This window comes from Psittacula echo (genome assembly GCF_963264785.1).
Source record: "Psittacula echo genome assembly, chromosome: 3".
Taxonomy (NCBI): domain Eukaryota; kingdom Metazoa; phylum Chordata; class Aves; order Psittaciformes; family Psittacidae; genus Psittacula; species Psittacula echo.
The window spans coordinates 109,991,374-110,004,703 of record NC_137736.1 but is presented as its reverse complement, the minus strand read 5'-3'; the positions used below and the strand labels follow the sequence as shown (position 1 = coordinate 110,004,703).

The 13,330-nt window shown below is 38.1% G+C and overlaps 1 protein-coding gene across 12 annotated transcripts in view; it reads left to right on the top strand.

Annotated features, from left to right (window-relative positions):
- The window catches only part of ZMYM2 (zinc finger MYM-type containing 2), a 94,345-nt gene extending 83,807 nt beyond the window's left edge, over positions 1–10,538 (top strand). For 9 of the 12 annotated variants that reach the window (XM_080613017.1, XM_080613018.1, XM_080613023.1 and 6 more), the window contains 5 exons: positions 877–1,028; positions 4,547–4,661; positions 5,748–5,999; positions 6,378–6,498; positions 8,067–10,538. In XM_080613017.1, the coding sequence (XP_080469143.1) occupies positions 877–1,028; positions 4,547–4,661; positions 5,748–5,999; positions 6,378–6,498; positions 8,067–8,259 (833 nt within the window). In that variant the 3' untranslated portion in view covers positions 8,260–10,538. Of the gene's footprint in view, positions 1–876; positions 1,029–4,546; positions 5,575–5,747; positions 6,000–6,377; positions 6,499–8,066 lie in introns of those variants that run through there. The other 3 variants (XR_013956415.1, XM_080613015.1, XM_080613016.1) reach the window with 3 other exon arrangements.
- The last annotated feature ends 2,792 nt before the right edge of the window (positions 10,539–13,330 follow it).

The following is a 13,330-nucleotide window of genomic DNA, read 5'->3' as shown; positions in this document are numbered from 1 at the left end:
GGCACAGCTACAGGTTGGGCAGAGAAGAGATTCAGAGCAGCCCTGCAGAGAAGGACTTGGGGGTGTTGGTCGATGAAAAAATGAACATGAGCCGGCTTCAGTGTGCAGTCGCAGCCCAGAAAGCCAACCGTATCCTGGGCTGCATCAAGAGGAGTGTGACCAGCAGGTCGAAGGAGGTGATCCTGCCCCTCTACTCTGCTCTCGTGAGACCTCACTTGGAGTATTGTGTGCAGTTCTGGTGTCCTCAACGTAAAAAGGACATGGAACTGTTGGAACAAGTCCAGAGGAGGGCCACGAGGATGATCAGGGGACTGGAGCACCTCCCGTATGGAGACAGGCTGAGAAAGTTGGGGCTGTTCAGCCTGGAGAAGAGAAGGCTGTGTGGAGACCTCATAGCAGCCTTCCAGTATCTGAAGGGGGGCTATAGGGATGCTGGGGATGGACTATTCATTAGGGACTGTAGTGAAAGGGCAAGGGGTAATGGGTTCAAACTTGAACGCGGGAACTTTAGATTGGATCTAAGGAAGAAATTCTTTACTGTGAGGGTGGTGAGGCACTGGAATGGGTTGCCCAGGGAGGTTGTGAATGCTCCATCCCTGGTGGTGTTCGAGGCCAGGTTGGATGAGGCCTTGGGTGACATGGTTTAGTGTGGGGTGTCCCTGCCCATGGCAGGGGGGTTGGAACTAGATGATCTTAACGTCCTTTCCAACCCTAACTATTCTCTGGTTCTATGGTTCTATGATTAAGACTCATTCATAGGGTAGTGGAGAGGACATTAAGCCAGTTTTCCACTTTCCAGTCCAAAAATACCACATCCCACCCTCACTGTGTAAAAATTCTGTTGTATAATGTAGCATTTTTTCCTCTATGTTACAGCAAAATCTGTGAAATTAAAGGAAGATCTATTATCACATACTTCAGCTGAGTTAAACTATGGATTGACACATTTTGTCAATGAAATTCGAAGGCCAAATGGAGAGAACTATGCACCTGACAGCATCTATTACCTGTGTCTTGGGATTCAGGAGGTTAGTAAAAGCTGTAGAGGTGGGAAGCAGAGCTGCTGATTTGGCTCTAAGCCGCTTCAGTGAAAAAATTAAGATCATGTAGATTTATTGGCTAGGAGCTATTAATACAACACCTGTGATCTGGAACACAGGCTGATGTGTAAATCACATTGTAGAAAGCTATTTGTATAGAAAATGAGTTTGCAGAACCATCCTGAAAACTCATATGCAGACTGGTGTATTTAATAATCTTAAGCTTCTTTCTGGCTTAAAGCAAGGAATTCGCAGTCTAAAATAGCATAGTTTTTCCAAATGCTGTGCTTCATTTTGTTTGCTGAAGATGGCTTAATGTAAAACTAGAATGAAACAAGGCATGATCTGTGAATGTTATACTAATTCAATTACTTAGCATATAGTAGAAAAAGGTATCTGAAGTGTCCTTTTGGAAGAGTCTAATTCAGTGAATGCTGCAGACTGTCAAAGTCAGGCATTTTTGCAGACTGCAGGAAGCTCTGCTATATTGACTGTCTTACATGCACCCTGCCCCTGAATTGTAATGACACTGAATTTTGAAGATAAAGGAAGTCAGTTTAGATGCATCGTATGTAAAGGCAATAACATAATACTAGATAATTAGAAAACCAGTTCCACAGCTTATCTTTTAAGCAGAGGATGTCTTAATTTTTGGTACATGAGGCAAATCATAGGTAAAAATAAGCAGTGTTCAGACCAGAAAAATTCATTCAATAAAAAATGTGTATGATGTGGAAAGCAAGCTGTGCACAGGCTTTCCAATCCTGCGTAAATGGTATCATACTTAAGGCAGAGACCATGAATCAAATAACAGATTTTAAAATCACAATCTTCTTAAAATAAATGGTACTTCCCCTAATTTTTCTGTATTGAGAGTATACAGAATTAAGGATCTTTTCCTCATAGTTGAAATTTGAGAAGTGAACATTAATTGTTTGGCATTTTAGTCAATATTGGTACAAGGTATGTTTCAAATTCAGCTAGCTTTCTGCTTCTTCACTTGCATGATATACCATCCCTCTGTATCTGTCTGTTGAAAATACATTAAGCTAATAAACAATACACAAGGTGAAGTATGTGTTTATGAAATGGAACTCAACTAATACTTTTTTCTTTGTGCCTTTGACATTGTTTTGTCTACTGTGAAAGTTACTTGTAAAAACTTCATTGGTGTTTGTTTAGCTCATCAGAACCAAAGTTTGTGTGGCACAACATAATTGTGAGCGCTAATGCACATACACAACACTGGAACATTAAAGGAACAACTTGTGATCATTTTAATCGTAGGTTATACTTGGTGCCCAGTATTTAATTCAGGTAACAGTAACAGCACTATTTCATTGGCCCAATTGTGCCACTGCTACTCAGACTGGTAGGAAGATGTGTTTTGTTCTGTGGAGTTTGCAATTCATGAAGGCAGACAGCAAGTGAGGGACAGAAACATGTATGCTTGTGAGCTGTCACAAGTAGCAGCCCAACATCTGTGTTAATGCCAAATTGCATGTAAATCGGCATTTGTTACCCTTCTGAAGAAACAGATTTAAACACGTTAGTGGTACACTAAATGCAATGTAGTTGTTGTAATGTGCAACAAAACTCCATTGCTTTATAGTATTTTTTTAGTCCTCCTTTCCATCTGACAACCTCAATGTGGGTACTACTGAAACAGAATACTGCTACTGCATAAAAGATACTGTTTCTGTTTTAACTCAGAAGCAGCTGAGAGGAGATTAAATGATGCCATGTAGTGATAAAGTTGTGCCAAATATCGTTAATGGTTTGCTAACTTAGAGTTAAGCTTCTCTTCAATGGAAGAAAATGTGGAAGCTGTTAGAAAAAGAGAATTACTGCATTTACCATGGCTAAGGGCTCAGGTTGGAGCTTTTGGGTGCAATAGTTTGAGCACAGGGGAAGTGCTTAGGAGTCTTCAAGTCTTAGGTTGTTTCTTTGACTTTGTAAAATGACTTTTAAAGGAAACACTGGAAAATCTGTTCCAGGAAACTTAAGTACCTAAGTGAAATGGTACATTTTCTCAGTTCAGGTTCATATGCAGCTGAAATTGTTCTGCTTCCAGCCAGAAATGGTTCAGTAACAGTTTTGATAACTCTGAAGTACTGACCCTGAAAAATACCACTCTAAAAGTTTGTTGCATGGTCAGGCAGGCACCTAGTGGTTTAGCCAAACACTTCTTCTAAATCAGGAAACAAATATTTTTAGTTGATTTCTCACAGGCTTATGTGGGCATTGGTTTTGAATCAGTTTTGAGTCTTACTTCAGTTTCATTGCTGGCATGCAGTGTGAGTGTTTAATGCAAACCAGAGAAAAAGAAAATTCATGGAGGAAAAATGTGCCAAGGAACAAGGGCAAACCCCATGAAGCTTATAGTAAACTGTGTTGTCTGGTTTAGAATTACTTTATAAAATCAAAACTGATATATGTAGAAACAAGCACATTTTGGAGAATATTGTGCTTTGAAGAATTAGTTAAATGTATAAAATAGTTACCTAAATGAAGATGTTGTGTTGGTAACCTCTAGGAAGTGTATTCATTCATTTTTTTCCCTGATTATAAAACTAAGTGCAAAGATAAGGAAATCAAGATAATGCTGAACTGTCTAGTATAAATGAGTGCTGTGTTTAATGTTATTTCAAGTATGGGTACAGAAATAGATGCCATTTCCAGAAGTGTGTACATCTTTTATGTCTGTCACTTTTATTGCCTTCATTAGCAATAGGCTTGTTCATGCAAAGATAACTCTGAAGTGGAAAATTTAAGAAGCCAATCTTCCATTTCTTAGAAATGTCTCCAGAGAGGATAATGTCAAATACTAGTATAACCCTCAGTTGTTCCTTCTTGATAAAGGTTCAGAAGTTTCTGTTGGTCAGGTGAAGAGGGTTAAGATAATCAGATTGCAGAACAGGCACTGCTGTATATCATTTCCACAAGTATATGTTTGGTGTTTTTTTTGCTCCCAGTCTGTGTTGAAGATGCTTCTATCAGTGTTCAGAGTTCACATTTAAAATAGGAGATTCTTGATAAGTGTGTGGGGTTTTTGTGGTTTGTGTGTGTTGTGTTTTATTTTTCTTTGAAGATCCGGGTGGAGGGAAAGATAAATCAGTTGGGGTTTTAATTTAATTTTGGATTTGGTTTTGGTTTTTTTTTTGTTGTGGTGTTTTTTGTTTTTTTTTTTTGTTTTGTTTTTTTTTTTTTAATGACTCCTGAGTCACTGACAGTGTTGCACACAGGAAATATTAGAGAAAAATTAATTAATCTGTGTTTCATATCCGGTTAGAAATTTACAAGGTATGCTATATTGGAGGTGGCTTTTAACTGCTCAATACTGGAAAAGTGTCATTCCTTTATTTTAAACTGGTGGTTTTTTGTTTTCTGTGGGGTTTTTTTGGTTTTTTGGGATTTTTTAAGTGCAAGCACTGTACTGATAACCCTATAGTACAGAACTGTTCTAATCTGGAATTGTAAATATTGTGTCTCTCTCTTTTGTGTAGTATTTATATGGAAGTAATCGAAAAGACAACATATTTATTGATCCAATCTACCAGACCTTTGAACAGGAATTAAATAAAATCCTTAAAAGTTGGCAACCAAGCATACTTCCAGATGGTAATTTTCTTTTTGGTCATGTATGTTTTTAATCTCTTAATAGTTCTGTATTCTTAAGCATGTAGGTATATGCAAACACTTTATGCATTGTAATAGTAGTTGATTAAAATCATATTATCTGAGAGTTCAATTGTTTTGTTCTTACTATTTGTTCTTATTGTGTTGTTTCTTGGTAATCCATGCTGCAAGAGTTGATTTTGCCACTAGCTGTTAATCTTAGATTGACTGTTCATTTTTAGGAGGGAAAGGCAGAATAAGCAGCTGCTCTTCAACCTATACTTTTTACCTGGGCTGAATTTATTTTTTGCCTTTTTTTTTTTTTTTTTTTTTTTCCTGATGGGAAGCAGGCAGGCACTGGGCTATGTGTGGGTAGAGCTAATGAGCTGTGTATTTTAGCCTTTCTTAGCTGGACTGGGAGGACTCTTTGCTGTGGGCCTTCTGCTCAGGAGGATCATCAGTTCATGGAGAAACCAGGGATTTTCTCCAGCAGATTGATGTTGGTGCTGAACTGCAGAATCCACTGTTCTTCCATCTTTCTCACAATCCTCTCTTGAGTGAGGTCTTATCCTCACCAGCCCCTTTCCTCTCTCTTCTTGATACTGGCTTTTGTCCATATAGCTCTGAAGAGCCTCTGTATAGAGTGCTCACTATACCCTGATATGGTCCAGGAGTGCTTTCCAAGTGAGATGTCCATTAGTAATAAGAAAGCAGAAGGTACAGCTATTTGGAGGCCTTGCCTGAACAGAATGAAATGAAATCAAAAATACGCTTTTTATGAAGGGATTAAGATTAGACCCTTGAGCATTTGGTTTTAAGTAATAACATGAGGGTGCTGCATGTCAACAGTGCTGTTATAATTTAACATGTTCTGTGTGAAACTGGTATTTCCCACTGACTGTCTCTTTCTGAAATGGTGGGTATCTGTGTCTTGAAGAGGTGGTTTTGGGGGTGTAGACATGTAATTAAATATGCTTATTAGACTCTTCTATCATGAGCATTTATTAGCAGTAAACAAAAACTTGATTCTTTTTCACCTGGACAGTTTATGGGCTGATCCATTGTATTTTCTCTCTTCTTTTTCTGAAGGATCAATATTCTCTAGAGTTGAAGAGGATTACCTTTGGAGGATTAAACAGCTAGGATCGCATTCACCAGTTGCTCTTCTGAATACTCTGTTCTACTTTAACACTAAATACTTTGGCCTGAAAACAGTGGAGCAGCACTTAAGACTTTCTTTTGGCACTGTTTTTAGACAGTGGAAAAAAAATCCTCTAACAAAGGAAAGCAAAGCTTGTCTTCGATATCAAGTGTCTTCCCTGTGCAGAGCTGATACTGAAGGTACTATGGCAGTTCAAAATTAGTATTGCAGCAGCATCCGCATTGTGCTCCTCTGAGGGACATCTGGGCACCTTGCCAGGAGCCAGAGGTCTGCCTTTGCATAAAGTTCAGCAGCTCTCAGCTCCCAGATCTTTAATAAGAGTGCGTGGTCCGAGGAGACTACAGGGTCTCTGCATTAAATGACCTCTTTGAGCCCACTGGTCTCCATGCTAAATGCTGTGACTTTGTTCTGGCTGTGGGTTGCATTTCCAGTTTGCACATATGCATAGTTGTGGTGGACAAAACGTGGTACTTGGTGGGCTGCCAACTCTGGGAAGTTTACTGAAAAATGTAAAGTAACTTCAAGTTATAGCTTAGGTGTTGATTTTCTTCTTAAAGATAAGATTACTGCTGGAAAAAGGAAACATGAAGATGATGAGCCAGTGTTTGAACAAATTGAAAACACATCTGATCCAGCTAGATGCCCTGTGAAAATGTTTGAGTGCTATCTGTCTAAAAGGTAAGTATGATATAAGGTAATACAGAAGTTGTCTAGGGTAGACCAGGTACAAAAGGGAAATGTTTTGGTACAACATGAAATACACTGAAGCAAAGATTGGATTGAGATCATCTGAAAAAAATATTTAAATGAAAGCATTGGTATCTCCTATTCTGTATCTGGACAAGACATGCAGAAAATGCAGGAGCAGTAGAGTATTTCATGGTTAAATGTCAAGGATTCCATTTGAGAATGACAGGATGATTCCGTTTTCTGACTTGGAAACACCATGTATTTCTGCAGAGAATTACCAGTAAGCAAGACGTTCGGTAGATTTTGCTACTGAGAGTTTCATTTGTGAGGTCCCTGTTTCTTCAGCAAGAATTGGATTGAGACAATGTGAAATAGATTCTTTTGAGATACCTTATTTGAAAGAATGCTTAAAATATTTTGTATTATGTAGAAAAAGTACTACTGACAGTAACCCAGCATTTAGAAATAGCTTGTTTCCTTCCAATCTGTGCAGAAATTAATACATTAGAACGAAAGGCTTAGCCAACTCTTAAAAAAGTAATTTGCAGCTAAGTTTTAGAGTTGTTTGAAAATTGGATTTTGTAGGAAATACTTTAATTGAACAGCCATTTGAGCAACTGATTTTAGTGTAGATTTTATGTCACTCTAAGTGATGCCAAGGCAATGAAATCACATTGCATATACAACACAATAAATCAAGTTAAGTGTGAGACCAAACATATAAGGAAACAGCATCTTATTCTTAAAAATAAAGAGCAAGCTTGGGCACAGTGTAGGCAGACATGCAAGTATGTGATGTTAATAGGGAGAAGTAAATAGTAACTTGTTGTCTCTTAATGCAAGCACCTGTTTTCATAAACTGAGTTACTTCTGATTGTTGCAGGGTTTGGGTTTTTTTGCCTTCATGTTATCTACTGCCACAGTTTGGAGAGGGTATATTGTTAAAAAGCTGAAGCTGGATTTTTGAATGGAATTACTTGGCTGGTAGGGAGGAGAGAGCAACTAATTTCTTTTTCTTTAGAAAAATGTCAGTTTGAGGAAAAGAATGCACTTAAACCCATTTGGAGCATCGTTCATGGTGTGGTTTCAAGTCCTGCTGTCTTACATATGTTAGTCACCACTGCTAACTAGAGCAGCAGACTGCTTCTCCTGGTTCAACTTCTAATAACGTATACCTAACATCTTTGATGAAATAATTTTAATAAATTTTTTAACTCTTTAAAAGCTATTATAAAATTTAAGGTAATGTTGTAATTCAAGGTAATATTGTAAAACTGTTGTAAAATTTAAGGTAATACCAGCTGTTTGAAATATACTTGGCAACTAGTGGATGCTCTGGGGACGTCACGTTGCCTGGCCTAGGGCCAGACCAAGCATGGCACTTTCTGTGAACAAGAACCATGTTAATCCACATTAATATTTCTTTTTCTTTCTTTTCTTTTTTCAAACTTGCCTAGACACAGTCAGAGCTTCATTTGTGCAGGATGTTGGAACTGCAAACGCTTGTTTGTCCTGTGAGGCTGTTTTTCTAACCCCCCGTATTTTCCCCCTTATAGCCCACAGAATCTGAATCAGAGGACGGACATGTTCTATCTGCAGCCAGAGTGCTCTGTCTCCGCAGAGAGTCCCATCTGGTACACTGCCACTTCACTGGACCGCAACACTTTGGAAAATATGCTCATACGGGTTCTTTTAGTAAAAGATATTTATGATAAAGACAATTATGAACTGGATGAAGACATAGATTAAAACAAACTTCAAAAAACTGTCAAGAAAACAAACAGCATTAGATATAGTCATGCTGCTAGACCTTTACTATGGAAAACATTTCAAGTTTACCCTTTGTTTTATGAGTTTTGTAGCAGTGTGTACCCTGACCTGGGTATTGCCATGTAAATAATCTGTGAGTGAAAGTTTCCATTATTCTGTGTAGTGGTTTTAGGATACATAACAAACACATTTCAGATTATTTTTTTTTTAATTATTATTTATTTGATTAGGTATGTTTGTAACTTTTTGCATTGCAAAATATGAATGAGAATGTGCCATGTGTAATTTTTTTTCCCCGTGTAGTAAGAGACATCCATATTGCACAACTCTGCTCTTGGAAGCTCCCTTGAAAGGAGGCTGTTTAAATGGGTTCTTAAACCAGATGGTTGTGTATGGGTAGCACTACTAAAATTTAGAACTTGCTGTGTCTTTCAGAATTTTTAAACAAATTGTAAACTAATAGGTTTTTTACTTTTTAGTTACTGAAGCCTTATAAGGTTATGTAGAGAGATCCCATCTTATGTACCAAAAATAGACAAAAGAGAATGCTGTCAATATTGGTGTACTGTAATGTGAATCTATTCTGGTGAAGACATCTTTTTTTTTTGTTGCCCTTATTAAAACCTTAGTGTCCTTTCCTTATCTGTGACTCTCTCTCAATTGCCCCTACAAATAAAAACCATATATATAAAAACAAATGAATATAAGCTTAAAGCATGTGGTCATCACGACATGTATTTTGTAAAAAAAGAAAACCAAAACAAAAAACCCCTCAAAAAAAAAAAAAAAAAAATAGACATGTCTGATGCCAATGCTGTATAATTCTTTTCCATCTCTACTTTTACAACTATAAATGTTGTTACCTCATATTACTGTAAATCTGTCCTTTGTAGCCTTAGAAAAAGGGATTTTATGCTGTATTACATAAAGTAATATGGTATGCTAAATGTTTTACTTCTGTTTGTCGTTGCATTGCTGTATTTAAATACAGTCCGTACTTGACTAAGGGTGGGAAAATTCTTTTAACTAATGCCTGCATTCAAAAGCCATATAAGACATGAAGTTGCAGAAAGTTGAAAGACAATTTTTTTGAAGAAAAATCCCTTCATTTGTTCAATATCCTTTCATTGTGCTCACTTTGCATAAGGAGTCTAATTTCCAGATACACGTTTAGCTGCTTAAGTTTTGTTACTTGCTCTTGTTTAACTGATGCAAGCAATATGGTGGTTCATGCAATGGTATTGCTGTTGTACTGAAAAAATGTAGTAGAATATTCTACTATGAAGTAATCATAAGTTTGGCTCTCCTAAATGGCATTATGCATCTTTTGAGAGGAATCATCTACTAAAGGGAAAACTTTCTATGTATATGTATTACCACCTGAGGATTTATTTCCTTGCAAGGGCTGCATGACATTTTCCATTTTCTTAGCTTAAAAGAATGCACAGAGGGATGCATCTTTCTATATAGAGAAATAAAGCTTCAGTTGCTTTGTTTTGTTAAACAAGTTTCTTTAAATTTCTGCTATTCTCGTGTGTCCATATGTATTAACTTCAGATGTGCCACTGTTTCAAAAGTAGATGTATATCTCCATGTTTAATTTTAATATTTATTTTTTTTCTGATGGCTCTACCCTTCCTGTGATGAAAAAAACAAATACAATGCAGCACCAGTGAGTAGATCACTAGCAACTTCAGTGCTCCTTTCCCTTTGTGAATACATAAGAACTTAGTTCACTAACGCTTATTTTTTCAAGTAACAACCATAGAATGTGCCCATGATACATAAAACTGATGAAATCAGGAATTATAAAACATGGTTTTGTTCTGATTTCTCCAGCTGAGCACCTGACTTTAAGTTAAATTTTTACATATGGGAATAGTAATTACTAATTACGTGCCTAAAATGCATCATGTGCTTAACTTGAAATATTTACTGTAAACTACATTTAAGTGCTTTGATAAATAGCAGTAAATATCACTTGCAGCCCCTTCTTTGCAGTTCCGACATCAAGAATTTCAGCAGGGGCTTCAATCACTCCCTGATTAAAACTGTTTAACCACAAACACTCTTTTTAAAAACTACAAAGTTTCAGTGTGAAGCTTAAAAGAACCCTAAATCAGGTCTGAAGTTAAGTATGTGTGTCGAGCACTCTGTTTTAAACAGTAAACACTTGTTCTCAAAATCAGATTACGGCTATTTCTTAAATAATAGGGTCAGTTTTAAATATGGGACGTTGACCGATGGACATGCATTTTTTTGTGTCATTAGAAAATAATGCTTCCTAAAGTTCATCAGAATACACATTATTATCCTAAATTCCTTCCATTTTTTACCCAAGGTTCACCTTCCATCAGTAAAAATACTCAAGTTAGGCTTCAAAATAGAAGGTTTTACATACAGATCCATGCTGGGAATATAAAGGTAGTTGTCAAGAAAATAACTTTTATTGCAGAAGATGGAGCTATTCTATCATCAGCAATAATGTTTTTCAGGTGGTTCGTGTGTTTAGGCAGAACGTTGTAAGCTGCCGATATAGTGCAGTTAAGAATGCGTCATGGTTCAATGTATGCATTTTATTCCTAAATTTGAATGGTGATGCAAAATGTAATAAAAGGCCTTAATTCTGAGAATATACAGATGAAATTTTATAATAATTAGGAGTTCTGAGCAAATGCATTTTCTTTGTAAGAACTGTCAGCAGCTGGACTAGAGTCAGGTTGGTGTCAAGGAGTTACCTGCAGGTTGCTGTGCAGGAAAACATACAGTCCCCTGTTCTGTACAGAGGTTCCAAGTCAGTGATTAAGTATTAGGAACTTGCACTTGCTTTCTGCCTTGAGAGCGGTGTGGTTGTCCTGGCCATCCCTGTGGCTCACCTGAGACCTGCAGCGAGGGGACTGTACTGCTCTGTCTGTCAGAGCCCTGTAGATGGTGCTGGCAGTGCAGACAATTCAGGAAGGGTTTTCCTAACTTCTCAAATCATGCCAGCATGTGCTCTGCATCTCCTCAGGCTGATACCTAGTACTGAACAACTCACAGGTGAAGTAGTAGGCTTAAGATACTGAGGAAATCAGATGGCAGAAGTAGGCAAATTACATAAAAAATAAGTTCAGAGTGAGAAATAGTGAAAAAGTCCTACAATTTTCAGAAAAGAAATTTGGTTTTCTTCTGTAAATACTTGTGTGCAGTCATTAAGGAAAATGCAGCTTTTTCTAATTACTGATCTAAGCATAAATTACAACAGTTAATTTTTATGGAACAAAAGGTTGTGGTTGTGGAGTAATGTAAATGTATACAATAGTAATTATCTTTTTTCTCAAGTGAGGAATGAATCTTTACTCTTTTTGATTTGAAATGTTGAAGCCTGAAAGCCTCAGCACATGAGCCATGGCATGGGTCCTGGAAACCAGCATGTAATGGGCACATTCTTAGGCTGATGTTAGTGTCTGTAACACTAATTAGCCACCCTTTTGGGCACCCACAAGCACAGCAGGCATCTCACAGATGCACAAAGATAATGTGGGGATGTGTGCTACTCTGGTTGGAATTGGCAGCCTCTGCCAAGCAGCTCTGCCCTGGCAGGGCCCCAACTCACTGCCAGCACTGGCAGGCAGTATTCTCCCTGTTCTGCATGCAGGATACAGGGGTGTCTCTCATGCTCCTTCCTCTGCTATCAGGGAGCTCCCAGTCATTTCAGAGTTTCTTAGTGTTGGCTTGTGATGGAAAACGTGACTACAACGTGAGCCAAGTTCATGATTGGGTGCAAAATAAGTAGGGAAGGAGCTGAAATTATAATTTTGCCTTTTCCTTATCCATTAATAAGGCATAATTGCACCTTAACCTTTACAAAAGCCTCCCTTCTCGCCAGCCCAGCTCTCCCAGGCAAAATACCAGAGAGGATTTGAGTGAGGCACCACTTGTAGTAAAGTGCTTCAGGGAGAGAGAGATGTGATGGCGAGCAGACAAGCTGGTAGTGATGGGCAAGGGGAGTAAGCAAATGAACAAGGAGAAAGGACAGAAAAAATTGATTGTATCCATTTGAACAACTAACAGCAGGTTTAATTCATACTCTGATGATGCCTTCTAAGCTTCTGTCACCTGTTCAACTTCCTGCATAGCCTGGCTCAAAGGACTTCACCCAGGGACTGCTATATGCTGTCAGTGGATGTGGAAATTAAGTTACCTATTTAAAAGGAGTCTGGCTAGTTGTTTTGTCAGGATATTGGTGTGTTGGTGTTGCCAAGTACAGATACCTGGGAACTACTTTTATTTCCTCACTCAAGAACTAGCTGGCTTCATGGGGTAAAGACACTGATGCAGCAGTCACAGCACATACGCAAGTGCATAATTTGAGAAGGATGCAGTTAAATCAGTATATTGTGTTCCAGGTACTGATACCAGCGAGGCATCACGCACTTCAACTAATTGCTTAATCAGATGTTTTCTATCTCCAGTGTCTTTTTTGTTTTCTTTTTTGTGAAGTGAAACAAGAACATGTCCGAAAGATATCAGAGTCCTTGGAAGAATCCTTCAAGGACATCATCCATCATTTCTGTCACGGGCAGGATGTGAGAGCTGGCTATGGGCGAGGAGCCTCTTGTTTGTCACAGCTGCAAAAAAGCACCCAGACTCTGTTGCTCCCCTCATGAAGTATGGTTTTACCCAGGCAAACCAGTACTCGTGGCAGTCCTGGAAATACTTCTGGGCATAACCATTTCTGCAGAGATTCACAAAAAACAAATAGAGAAAGACTGAGAAGATTAAGCTCAACTTTGATTTCTCGATCAAGCAATTTTTCATATTCCTAGGATGTATGAATGGGACTTGATCATGATCTCAGTTTTGCTTTCTCTGTAATGTGGTGTTTCTTGGACAAGTGGCACTTCATGAGGGCCATTTCTGGCTGCCACCCTGCCTTGGGGCAGGGGACAATGTCAAAGCAGCAGCAAAACTACTATCTTCCTTCCTGACCTGAGTGGTGAAAGCTTCCCAGAACTGTTCCACAAGTTTAAATCTTTATTGTACTGATTTTACCTGGCTTGACCCAAAA